The sequence below is a fragment of the Montipora capricornis genome, chromosome 14 (assembly GCF_036669925.1).
Source record: "Montipora capricornis isolate CH-2021 chromosome 14, ASM3666992v2, whole genome shotgun sequence".
NCBI classification, from domain to species: Eukaryota; Metazoa; Cnidaria; class Anthozoa; order Scleractinia; family Acroporidae; genus Montipora; species Montipora capricornis.
In genome coordinates, this window is record NC_090896.1 from 42,054,293 (window position 1) to 42,066,769 (window position 12,477).

General features: G+C 38.1%; 1 protein-coding gene and 1 long non-coding RNA gene across 2 annotated transcripts; one reads left to right on the forward strand and one right to left on the reverse strand.

Annotated features, from left to right (window-relative positions):
- Positions 1-1,705: 1,705 nt before the first annotated feature.
- Positions 1,706-5,192, forward strand: LOC138032317 (uncharacterized). The gene is made up of 2 exons (XR_011128344.1): positions 1,706-1,867; positions 4,593-5,192. It is a non-coding gene; the product is annotated as an uncharacterized lncRNA (long non-coding RNA).
- Positions 5,193-6,269: 1,077 nt separating this feature from the next.
- On the reverse strand, positions 6,270-10,765 carry LOC138032318 (loricrin-like). Its single transcript, XM_068879977.1, has 6 exons — positions 10,622-10,765; positions 8,785-9,051; positions 8,286-8,486; positions 7,822-7,992; positions 6,872-7,123; positions 6,270-6,698 (listed from the first exon to the last, which is right to left on the reverse strand). The coding sequence occupies exons 1-6, from the start codon at positions 10,719-10,721 to the stop codon at positions 6,454-6,456; spliced, it is 1,236 nt and encodes a 411-aa protein (XP_068736078.1). The 5' UTR covers positions 10,722-10,765; the 3' UTR covers positions 6,270-6,453.
- Positions 10,766-12,477: the final 1,712 nt, after the last annotated feature.

Consider the following 12,477-nt stretch of genomic DNA (forward strand, 5'->3'; position numbering starts at 1 on the left):
CTTTGGCGCTAAAAGTTGTAAATCATTTACGGTTCCTTACTGATGTTCATTAATCACCAAGAGTGTTACATAAAATTCACTGAATGACCAAGGCCCAGCAGGTTTACACACAAATATCAAGTTTAATTTTGGCCTCGAATTTATTGTACGGGTCGAACATTTTATGATACGCACGAGTTGTCATAACGCAAGAGTTATATTCGCATGCAGTAGATTCATAACACAAAGGAAATGATTGCAAAAGTAATTCCAATAAGTAATTACACTACTATGGCATTGCTTCCAAAACTTTTTTGTTGTATACCGCGGAATAGCTCACTTGTATTTTCGTGGTATACACACTCGCCTAAAGGCTCGTGTGTATACCAAGAAAGTACAAGTAACGAGTGGCATATTCCAGGGTAGACCTCTCGAAAGCGTTACATAACTAGTATTCATAACTTGTTTTGTAGTTTAATATATTAGTTTCCTTAATTTTATATTCAAGCTAACGACCCTATCAGTTTAAGCTGTAGTAACTTATCGTGGATAAATAATATATATTATTATTATTATTATTATTATTATTATTATATTATTTATTGTTATTGTTATTATTGTTATTGTAATAACAAGATAAAAATACAAATTACAAAAAGTCATAGCGTCTTAAATTTGTCATCAGAAAATTCATTATAGTTATTGTTATTGTTATTGTTATTATTGTTATTATTATTATTTATTATTATTATTATTATCAGTTTAAGCTGTAGTAACTTATCGTGGATAAATAAATGCTATTATTATTATTAAGATTATTATTATTATTATTATTATTATTATTGTTATTATTATTATTATTATTATTAGCATTATTATTGACAGTAGTAACGTAAGGATGTCTCCTAAGTTACTAGGGACCTTAAGATCTACGACCGCGGCGGTCGACGAAAACCTCACCTCAAAATATAATTTGACTCTATGACAAGTCTTTCGCGATTATTCAGTTTTGTTCACGTCCTACAATATAGGGAGTATCCTAAAAATAAATTGAGAAAAGTGAAGAATGAAAATATGAAAAAAGAGAATCAAATTTGGTGATTTTACGCCGTTGTTATGCAGAGGACCGCAAACATACTTGCCAAAATCTGTGCTGCACGTGCAGCACCGTTATTTATGCTACCAATGATGTCATTGTTTTGCGGCGTCGTTGTGTCCGTCCCCGTCGTAAAATCTTGAGAACCCAGTGTACATAGGTTCTAGGAGGCGCTAAGCGCCAATTGAATTTAAAAAAAAAAGAGCACTAAGAACTAAAGTTAAAGAAACGAAAGACTAATAACTAAGTATCTTTCCCAACAAAACACTACCTTTGTAACCATTTAAACAAGGTCTCTATATGTGCGCTCGAGATGATCGTTTTCTGCATCAGTCTGAGAAATGAGAATTAATTTCTCCTCCTCTACCTCTAAACATTTCCCTCATTGACAAGTCCACTTCACGGGACCACCCACCCAGGACGTCGATTATGATGTTGTGCTGCTTTACGCAGTATCAACTCATTTCCGGCCGCGTGCGTGACCATGGACGTAATTACGCCTATAGGAGCTGGGAGGAAAACGTCCTGAAAAAGGTGTTACATCCGGTTGTCTCCAAATTGTGACTACCGTATATTAACCCAATCACCTACCAAGTTTCAGCCTTGAAGCTTCATTTCATCATACACAACGGCTCTCACAGTTCGTGAAATAATGGGCCTCTGAGCCTCTGTACTGTGTGTTGTGTTTGCGAACTTTCTTTCATTTTGACGGACTGTTCGAATTGATATTTCACGGCATAACCTCTACTAAAGGATGGGGAAAATATCAGAAAAAGGCATCGATAAATTGAGGTTAGTGTTGACTCTTAATATGCACGTACGTTCGAATTAAAGTGCGACGCGCCTTACCGTGGCTACCTAACAAAGTTTTTTACAAATTGTCCGTCAATCAGGATGTGTGAATATGATTAACAATCACGCTTCCTTGCAAGGTTTGCACAGTTGTAAGTCGAACACCGTTGCATGGGTTGTTCAGTTGACGTATTTACAAGTAATTGTCGAATGTGAAAGTTTTTTGGGCGGCCACGGTAAGGCGCGTTGCACTGTAAATGCCACGAACAAAGCCGTGACGTCTTTTTCGCTTTGAAAATCAGGCTAGATTTAATGAATGAAAATTTCAGAATTTAGATTTTAAAAATCGAAAGGCTTGGTTAAAAGAAGCTTTTCAACGTTCTGTTCATCTGTGTTCGTGTTGTTTTCCTAAGCGACTAAAGCCTAATTTAAAAAGCGTAAAATTTTGGTTTGTTGTCATAGAGAAAAGACAATTGTTGAAACGCATAATTTAAAAAAATAATAATGAAATATTCATGGCGGACAGAAATGAGTCAAGTTCCAATTTCAGAGGGCCATATTTCCATGTCTTCTCTTCATCTTTCTGCACCCGATTGTTCACTTAAGGACAGCTCATCCCTACTGCAAGTATTACTATCATAATTGTCATCATCATTATTATCATTATCATTATCATTATCATCATCATTATCATTATCATTATCATTATCATTATCATTATTATAAGTATTATTATTAATTTTATTATTATTATTATTATTATAAAATTAACACTATTATTACTTTGTTTATTTCAAGTGCAGAAAATCCTTTTACACTGAAGAAAATTGCTGTCATAGTCTATGCAATTATCTATGTAACTTAAAGACGCATTATTATTATTATTATTATTATTATCATTATCATTATTATTATTATTATTATTATTATTATTATTATTATTATTATTATTATTATCGTTAGATTGTCAGGCTTTCTTTCTTTGCTAGGAGGAATTATTTCCTTATTTTAATAGGATAGTTGATAGCTGGAATAGCTTACCAAGTAGTATTCATAATAGCGGATAGCTCTAATTTGAAGACCTTTAGAAGCAATCCGATGAAACATTTAATTCAGTCTTATTTGCATGTAAATATACAAAATATTTTTTAAAGTTATATTATTATTATCATTTTTATTATTGTTTTGAAGTGTGTATAAGAATGATCTGCCTCGTATGTGGTCTCAGACTCTTTTGTGGGTCATCCTTATGAGAATTTTTTTTTCCTTTGTAAGTTCCACCATTAAGTAATAAACTAAATATAAAAGTGATTGGCTTAGAAAAGAGACCAAATTAATTTACAAAAGGAAAGGAAAGAAAAGGAACTTAGCGCTGGAGCACTAATTTGGGACATTGTAAACTGAATTTAACAATTAACACAAATCAAGTCAAATGTTGGCTTTTGAGGAGAGGGGAAACTGGAGTAACCGGAGGAAACCTCTCGGTGCAGAGTAGAGAACCAACAAACTCAACCCACATATGACGCCAGATTTGCATGGGACTCGAACCCGGGCCAAATTCGTGCGCAATCCATGCACTCCTGTGCCATCCCTGCATCCCGTACGGGACTGTTGCTGGGAGAAAGAGTAATTGTCGAGTTAGGATTTCGACTTGGTTTTTCGAGTTGGATTTTCCAGTTGGATTTTTCCAGTTGGATTTTCAAGTTGGTTTTCGAATTGGTCAGTGTAAAATGTAGATTGCAGACCAGGGGTAAAATGCAGACTAAGGTTATAATGTCACTGTTGAAAAAGCTCAAACACTTTAGAAGTGCTAACCTTAGGCCTAATTAGGCATAAAATAATATTTAGGCTTAACTGTTCCTTATGTCAACCGTTCAATTTGAGTTCTATTAATGAAGTCTTGTTAAAGAAAAAAAAATGCGAATAAAATCTACCTATTCCGTGCATTATAGAGCGGTTTTCACATGAGTGTCATTTCTGTAATAAAAACATCACTGCAAAGCTAGAAAAAGTCAATGAGCGTGCTCTCCGTTTTGTCTTTAACGAAAAAATTAAACGTCGTACTGTGAAGTACTTGATAAAATAGGCCTACCATCACTTGCAAATCAGCGCCTCGCAAAAATAGTCTGCACGGTTTTCAAAGCTATAAACAGTGATCATGCACCTAGGAGTACTAAAGAGCTAATCACACATAGAAATAGTTATTATGACCTAAGAGGTAACGACATTTTAAAGGTGCCAAAGGCCAACACTACAACCTACGGTCTAAAATCGTGGAGGTTCACGGCACCAAAATTATGGAACTCAATACCTGACTCTTTTAGAACTATTCGGTCTTTTAAGATTTTTAAAACACTATTAGAAAGTTAGATTTGTCAGATTTGATACAATCGTAAATTTATATCTTGTAATTATTAATTAGTCTTAGTTTAATTTTATTTCATGAATGAGTTATATCTAGTCTTGTAAATAGATTTAAATTTTAAATTTTAAACATATCTTTTTAGCTACTTTAAAACTAGAGAAACTGACACAATTTTTCTTTGTGATTATTATGTAGTGTTTTTTTTTTTTTTTTGTTCATTGAACAAGAACAGGGTAAGTCATTAAGGTATTTTTGTAAATGATTGTACCACCAATTATCAACACTGAATATCTTTACAAAAGTCATGGTACACACATGCTTTCGGATTTAACTAACGCAACCATTTGATTTCATTTCCAGCTAAATCCTACGGTGTTCCAGTTAAACTGGCTTGCGCGGACCACAGTAAAACCAATATCAGCATCAATGGAATTTCCTTTTTCAAATGGAAGAGAACCACTGAGGCCAACATAATTTTCCCCGGAATTTACAAACAGTCTCAAGGCGAATGTCAAACTACTTTGTGCCGATGTAAAAATTCTCTTGCTGTGGAATGTTCATTGAACTTCTCGGGGAGGAGAATTCCATCTGATATCCTGATTGTTGTAGTTTATGAGTGCGTTTCAACTTCTCGTTCAGAACAAATCAGATCAAAACTTCCAGAACTAAGAAACAAAACACTTGGTTTAAGACATACCATAGTTAAAAAGTGTTTCTGATCACAGAACTATGTTGTCGATGTGCGAGTTTTACGGAAGCGATTACAGACCTTAATTAAGTGGTGAGATATACTAGAAATGGGAAGAAAAGGCTAATTTAAAGATATATGTGGAGCTGCCTCTTACAGGGGTCCCTAAAACACCCATCAAGTGTGTCAGCGCGCGCGCGGCTACGCCAAGCTGATGAGGCCCAGCAAGGGGCCGGAAATCAACCGAAATCAGAATAAATCAAATCAAATATTGCAAGTTTTTGAGGAGAGGGAAAAACCGTTGTACCGGGGGAAAAGAACAAACAAACTCAACCCACCTATGGGGACAAATCCAGGGGCCCGTTTCTCGAAAGTCCCGAAAAAGTTTCGGGCCCGAAAAGCTATTTGTGAAACTGCCAACCGCTTGTTTTGAAAAGTCGATATTTTAACAGGTTTTCAAGCTGACTAAAAGAAACACGTATGTGAAGTTTGACGACTTAAATCCTCTCCGTTCTTGAGATACAAAGGGAATTGTGACACCCGAAAATGTCCCGTAAAAATTCGGGACTTTCGAGAAACGGGCCCCAGGAATCGATCCCGGACCACAATCATTATTTGGTGGAAGGGAATGCATTCACCACACCGCGCCAGCCCTGCTGCTCCCCAATACAATATTGATATTGCCACAGTTTTCTGAATGCGTCTTAGCTTCCGTTTTGCAAAAGGGAGGATTCGGAAGAAAAGATAGAAAAGAAACTCTTACTCGGGAAAAGCGAGTTAAACGCTCTTCTTCCTAAAGAGTTGTAGGGGGGGGGGGGGTGGGAGGGGGGATGTCTGTCTTGTTCCTTGCTAATAGAAAATTTTAATGATTTAAAGTGTTTGAATTTGAGTTTTAAGCCGAGACTAAACTCATCTGAAGCTCTTAACTCATTGTCGGTAAATCGTAAACCGATCCTTTTCGATTCTTTGGGTAGCGTTCTAACGAGTACGCGCACTTTGAATGGCCAAATTTAATTTAGCAGGCCGTAAATTCCGGTATATACTGCATGCCACGTCACTGTCGGTTATTACCATATATGGTGTTATGGGCTAAAATGGCGTTTTCCCCTAAAATCCGACTTTTTGCAGCCTGCCAGTCTTTCTTGGCCTATTCTTGGGGGTAACCTGATGTATCCCGGTATCGATCGACCCGTTGGAGCTTAAAGGAAACATAAAATTGCACGCAGTTATATCAAAGTAACAGCTCCTTGGGTTTTCTTCAGTAAACTATGATTTATTGTCCTTCGTGCCCCGATTTGGAACTTGGAACCAAGGGGTGACTGACATTCACGTAACAAGATGACTCGATACTCTTAAGGAACAATTTTAATTCGATCAAACAAGATTAAAAATTAATAATATATGAGTATTGCTAATTAAAAATACATGTTTTGCCAAATGACTACTAAGCATGCGCAAAGGCGAAAAGGCCAGCTACCGAAGATTTGCTTTTTGACAAATTTAATCACAAGACTGAATTTATTTTACAAAAACCTATCTGACGTTGAGGAGTTTAATGATAACATATCCCGAAGCATTATTCACTCCACTCTGGTTAGATTGGTCCTTGCCGTCGTTGAACGATCCACCACCTCCCCCACAAGAGTTGGATCGGCTCCCACTGGCACCACCAGAGTAGCCACCGCCTCCACCTCCACCCCCTCCGGCTCCGTTTGGTCCACCTCCGCCGCCAAATCCACCATCTACATCATTTTGGTTCGAGCGACCTCCAACTCCACCTAGAAAGTGATTGGCAGTCGTCAGTAACTCGAAAGTAATAAGATTTAACAGGAAAAACAAACAAACAAAAGTAAAATAAAAGACAAAAAAAGGACGAGTGAAAAGAAATTTTCCATTCGTTCATTTGACTTAATCATCCATATATATACTAAATTTGTTTTTGATGAAATACCTTTGTAAAACGATTTTCCTCCCTCGCCGCCAGTGCCTTTTGCGCCACCAAAGTTCTGATTAGACCGACCATTGGTCTCAAATCCAGCTCCGCCTCCCCCAGAGTAATTATTGTCCCCATCTTCAGCTCCCCTGCCTCCAGACCCTGCTTGAAACTGCGAGCCTCCATATCCGGCGTTTCCATTGTTGCCTGATGCCCCATTGCATCGCGGGCTTTCTCCTTTCATTTTGTCTACACCGCCACCTCCGCCAGCTAGAATAAAATAAATAAATTGAGATGAAAAGGCGTCCCTTGTTATAAACAGCGCCATTTCAGGTGACAAGAATAGAACAACATTGCGTCAAATCATATGATTTCTTACTTAGAGCAAAGTTTGAAGATGAAACAAGGATAGAGGAGCTCGAGATTCAGTATAGAGTTCATAGTTTTGAATGCAGCTGTGCGTGCAACGTATGTTTTCATAGTTGTGAGCCCCCGACTGTGTCATGTTTTAATCAATTTAGTTTTTCAATCTTCACAAGAAATCTTTGTGTGCTTCGTGTACAAGTAATGCTTAATCTTGCATTTAGTGTTTCTCTCCATGAATTCTTCGCGTGTTTCGGTGCACTGTGGTATGGTTACGTTCGCAGTGGCGAAATGCTCTGACTTAATAAATAACGCGACGTAAAACGATAAGTGACGTTAAATCGGAGAATCTGGTAACACACGTTTTATTCAATAATCTAAATTATAAGGGAATCTGCAAACAGGTAAATCACAAGATTGATTTCAACCTATGGAAACGAAGACTTGACCGGTACCGGTGCATGCTTAGCACCAGCTATATTTGTTTAATAAGCTATGATTGGTTTGTTTTGAAAGAGTAAGTTTCTTGTTATTGGTTTCGGTCAGTCAGCACTCAACTTAAAATCACTCTAAATTTCTGTAATAATAGATCTCAGTCTACTCACCAATCAACACAGGTGTGTTACCATCAGTGACAACAAACGTCCCACCTCCTCCCCCAGCTCCTCCTGAGACCGTGTTTACCCCTCCCTCCTGACCAACAAGGATCTTCAAGACTTCTCCTCTTTTGAGATGGAAATTTCCTTTAACACGCGCTCCTTTGCCTCGCTTGCTAGCTGCAAAATACAGATATGGAGGGCAACTAGTCAATAAATAAGAACGTACGAAAAAACGATTCAAAAAGTGTTTTATTTTACCCTTTCCCGTTTTCTGCGTTTTCACTAAAATATTAATGGTAAAATAATATAATGGTGCAAAATAAGTGGACTGGGGCATCGTTCACCGAACCAATAAAATCCTACGTGGTATCTGGTTTTTGAAAGCTGAGGTTGAATTTGAACAATTGGCACTAAAACAAGAAAAATAATGATACCCTTAGTTCCCTTAAAGACTCATTTTCAACACTCACAAGACGTGAATTTGTCGTATCCGCCTGCTGCCCCTGCAGCCTCGATTGTGTACATTCCTGTTGCTGGGACTTTCCACATTTGAATTCCTTTATTTACGGTCACTTGTCCCTCGTGATCTTGTCCCTGGTAATGAGTCCCGACTGAGATGGGGCCCAAACGGCCGGTGGCACCAAGACTGGTGAACTTTGCCATGTTGAACACTGTTGAGATATGACAGATGTAAGAACAAATCAGAATATAAAGTCTTAGAAAATAGGCAACTGGGCAATTGAATTAAAGAAGGGCATGGCAAAATAAAAAGAATCAAGGACTTATTCTGTCCTCAGACCCCAAGGATAACGACCTAGCTCAGACCTCAAATATGCGTAATCGTAGTTGGGTCTTTTTTTAGCAAGCAATGTTGTTAAGGATTTCAAAGAATTTCATAGATTGCGCCGAGAACGTTACTTCTTTCATACTATTGGTCGATTTATACTGTTTTGTCTTCTCGCGGCTTACCGTTATAGCGTTTATCGACACTGTGGTCTGGATTGAAGATCACCCACTGGGTCACAAACTGTCTGAAGTATTTTTCACACGAGGACTCAACATACATCAACGCTGGAAGCCGGTCTGGCTTATCTTCTTCAGTGGAGATCTGGACCGAGCCGATAAAGACAGGATGAGGAAACTCGAAGCCAATCCACTGCATGCCAGGAAGAGCAGCGCCATTTGAAATCCAAAGACTTTCAGGGTTGTTATCAAAGGCCATACTGGGTGGATAACCTGTTAATAAACAAAACCAGAAGTTGCTAATTAGCTTATTTAAAGATACTCCTGAAAGTTACAAAGCTTTCAGGAAATTTTAGTTCGACACCTAATTTTGTTTGGCACATCCTATTCAGAGAAATCATTCACCATACGTTAAACCCAACATTACATGAGCTTTATAAACACAAGGAACTCTCTATGTGGTGAGATGTCACTCGCGAAATGTTGCACGCGCAAATGGCACGCGGGACCGAGGAGACGTAGACTGCAAAACAGTCGTTTCCTTCCATTTTCGGAAGGCGCGAAGCGCCGTAAGCATGATCCTCGCGTGTGAAGCGCGCGAGCCTCACACGCCTCGCCGTTCCTACACTCGCTCCAGAGCTGTGATCTTCTTCTAAAATGTATGTTTTCATGCTATTGTGTTGCTTCACGACTAAGACACAGGTGTACCAGTTACCACAAGGATGGAACTGATATGAAGGACTCTTAACTGAGTAATTAGAGTGAGACTGGAAAATATTAACTCTCACGTACTTACACGTTCTTCACGAAACCTTTTTTTTTTTTTCCTTTCGCCGCTACTTTGCAGGCCAGAAAAGAAATTTGTTAAATGTAACCTGAATCACGTACTCAGTTTTTCTTCCCGTTAAGAATCAGATGATCACATTCAGGCCTGGGTTGCATGCTCGAAGCATGGTTAGCCCTAACCAGGCTTCGAGCAACCGCCCCAGAACATTTACTCGTTTGTTTTGTTTGTAGTAAAAAAAAAAAAAGTGCTTGCAAGCATAGATGAACCCAGATTTGTTAGAGAATACTCTTTAAGTTTGAGTATTGTCACAAGATCTACGCTACGTTGGAAAAATAAAATGTAGAAGGGAAAAAGGTCAATTTTGCAGCTGTGACGGTGGAGTTTCCTTTGTTTTCTTCGTCTCAAGGCCCAGCCAAATGGCTTTAACATTTGCTTCAACATCTGTTCGATTTTATTGAATGATGTTGAACGTGTTGACTGCTGCGGTGAAAAAACGATTTCAACATATCAACAACATCGATTCAACTTCGATTCAACATGTTTCAACACGGTTGGAAGGGAAGGGGTCTGGGGACCAACCGACGGTGTTCAACAATATCAAACTAAAGTTGAAGAAATTGTTGAGGCAGTTTGCACGGGACTTTACCTTCCTTATTTGAGTGGTTGCTGGAGAAAGTTTGCATTTTAGTGTAACCGAAATCCCTTCTAAGAGCTTAATCATCCAGTTAATAATTAACAATTAGACCCGTAGCCCGCAAGGGCTACGGGTCAATAGCCCATGAGGCGAAGCCGAATGGGCTATTGACCCGTGGCCCTTGAGGGCGAAGGGTCTAATTGTTTTGGTATCACCCAACTAGACGGACAGAAAAGGCAATAATGAAGTTAGCAAATGCAAGTTGAAGAAATGTTTTATTTGGGAATAAAACGAAAGAAAGCGTCACGCTTTTCGCTACTCGAGCACTATTACTAGTAGTCCGCTAGTGGCGTAGCCAATCAAAATGCAGGATTTGCATTAGTCCACTAGTTGGGTGATACTAATTAGCAATAGTTGCTTACCAGGTCCAAAATAACTGCTAGCGTAGCCTTTCTTTGGGTCGACATTCAGTGGTCTGTTGGACGAGGCAGTGTCGTAAACTTGATCCCGGAGATGACCCATAGAAAGGGAACATCAACAGCATTCCTGATTCTCCAATAAGGATAGCTGCCGTTTGTGTAAGGACACTTATCCGCGCAAAATCCTGTTTCGGAGTCACATTCATGCTTTCCTGTTAATTTAAACAAAATGTTTCAAGTTTTCAGTTGGGTCTGTAAAACGTCGATTTTCTAAGGTTAATTTCATCGTTCCACACCCGGGGTGATGGAAGGCATCTACTCGGGAGGACTCATACAAGTTTTTAAAAATGAAATGTATGTTTGGAAACCTTTGTTTTTTTTTTGGTTTTTTTTTTCTTTTCAATTTCAATATAATTGTTATACTTCGGATAAAAAAGAAACATCAAAATACTCTTGTTTTTTCGGCCATTTTAACTTGATCAAAAACAATAGACAAACTGCGGTGATAAACTTTAACTTGACGTATGGTAACATACATCTTCAGAAGTGACGGTTGAACAAATTAAAAAATTATATAGCAGCTGCTGTAAAACTTTGAAGGAGACTAAAGTAACTAGAGTAAGAACAATGTTCTCAACAAATAAATATAAATTAAACAAGCCAGTTTTCACTGCTTATATTACATTTATTTGTTAAGAGTATTGTTCTTAATCTAGTTACTATAGTCTTTTTCAAAGTTTTATACATATGTATATATATTTTTACTTTGTTCAACCTTCAATTCTGAAGATGTATGTTGTATCATACGAAACGTCAAGTTTAAATGCATTATTTATATGTTTATCACGGCAGTTTGTTTTTATTGCTTTTGATCAGGTAAAAAAAAGGGTAATCCTGTAGCTATTCCAGACTGCTATTGTCATTGGTCCCTATGACCTGGAGCTTCTTTTGTTATGTGGGCAAGGTGCGGCATTGTTTCTGTTGTATCATCTGTTCCTTTTCGCTTTCCAAGCATAGACTGCGTCTGGAACGTTACAGGTTGCCGATGAAAAGGAAGCTAGTAGTTTCATGGAGATCGCTGAACCAGCGAGTGAATTTCCAGTCCTTGAACTTTTCTGTTTCTTATATTGAAATTCTCACTTTAACAATGCGAACAAAAATAACACTATCCATTCATAGATTTTTGCAGTTATAACCCAAAAAAAGGTAGTAAGATCCACGAGGTTGAAGTGAAGTCCCGTTATTAAAAATTACAAATTTGGACCTTTTAGGATGTCGCGGAATTCTACATCAGCTATTGAAATGAAGTTTACGAAATCTCGTAAAACGTACGCGTCTGGGGTGAAAATTTCATAATTATCTATTTACCAATAGCTAACTTGGATTTTGAATTTTGATTTGGATTTGGATTTTTGAACAAAATTTTGAATTTTGGATCTTGGATTTTGAATTGGAACTTTTTTAAGACACACTACTCATCCGACTTTAATGGCCTTTAAGGCGGCGAAATACGAGAAACCCTCACGTCGCGCAACATTGTTTTGTTGCAAGTTTTTGTCGATGTTTCGCGTTTTTCACCTTGCATGATCAACTTGAACCGCAACAAAAACATTTGTTGCGGGTTGGAGAAATGCAGCGCGCTGAGCTGATTGGTTGATTTGCTAGTACACGAGAACTTTGTTGCGCGACAAGTTGTGAGCTTGATGAAAAACGAGCAACAAAGCCAAAATTTGTTGCTCAGAGTAGACTCGCGCTCTACTTTTCGCAACAACTTTCTTCAACCCGCAAAAATGTTTGTTGAGCGACAAGATGATCGTGCAAGGTGAAAAACGGGAAACATCGACCCAAACTTGCAACAA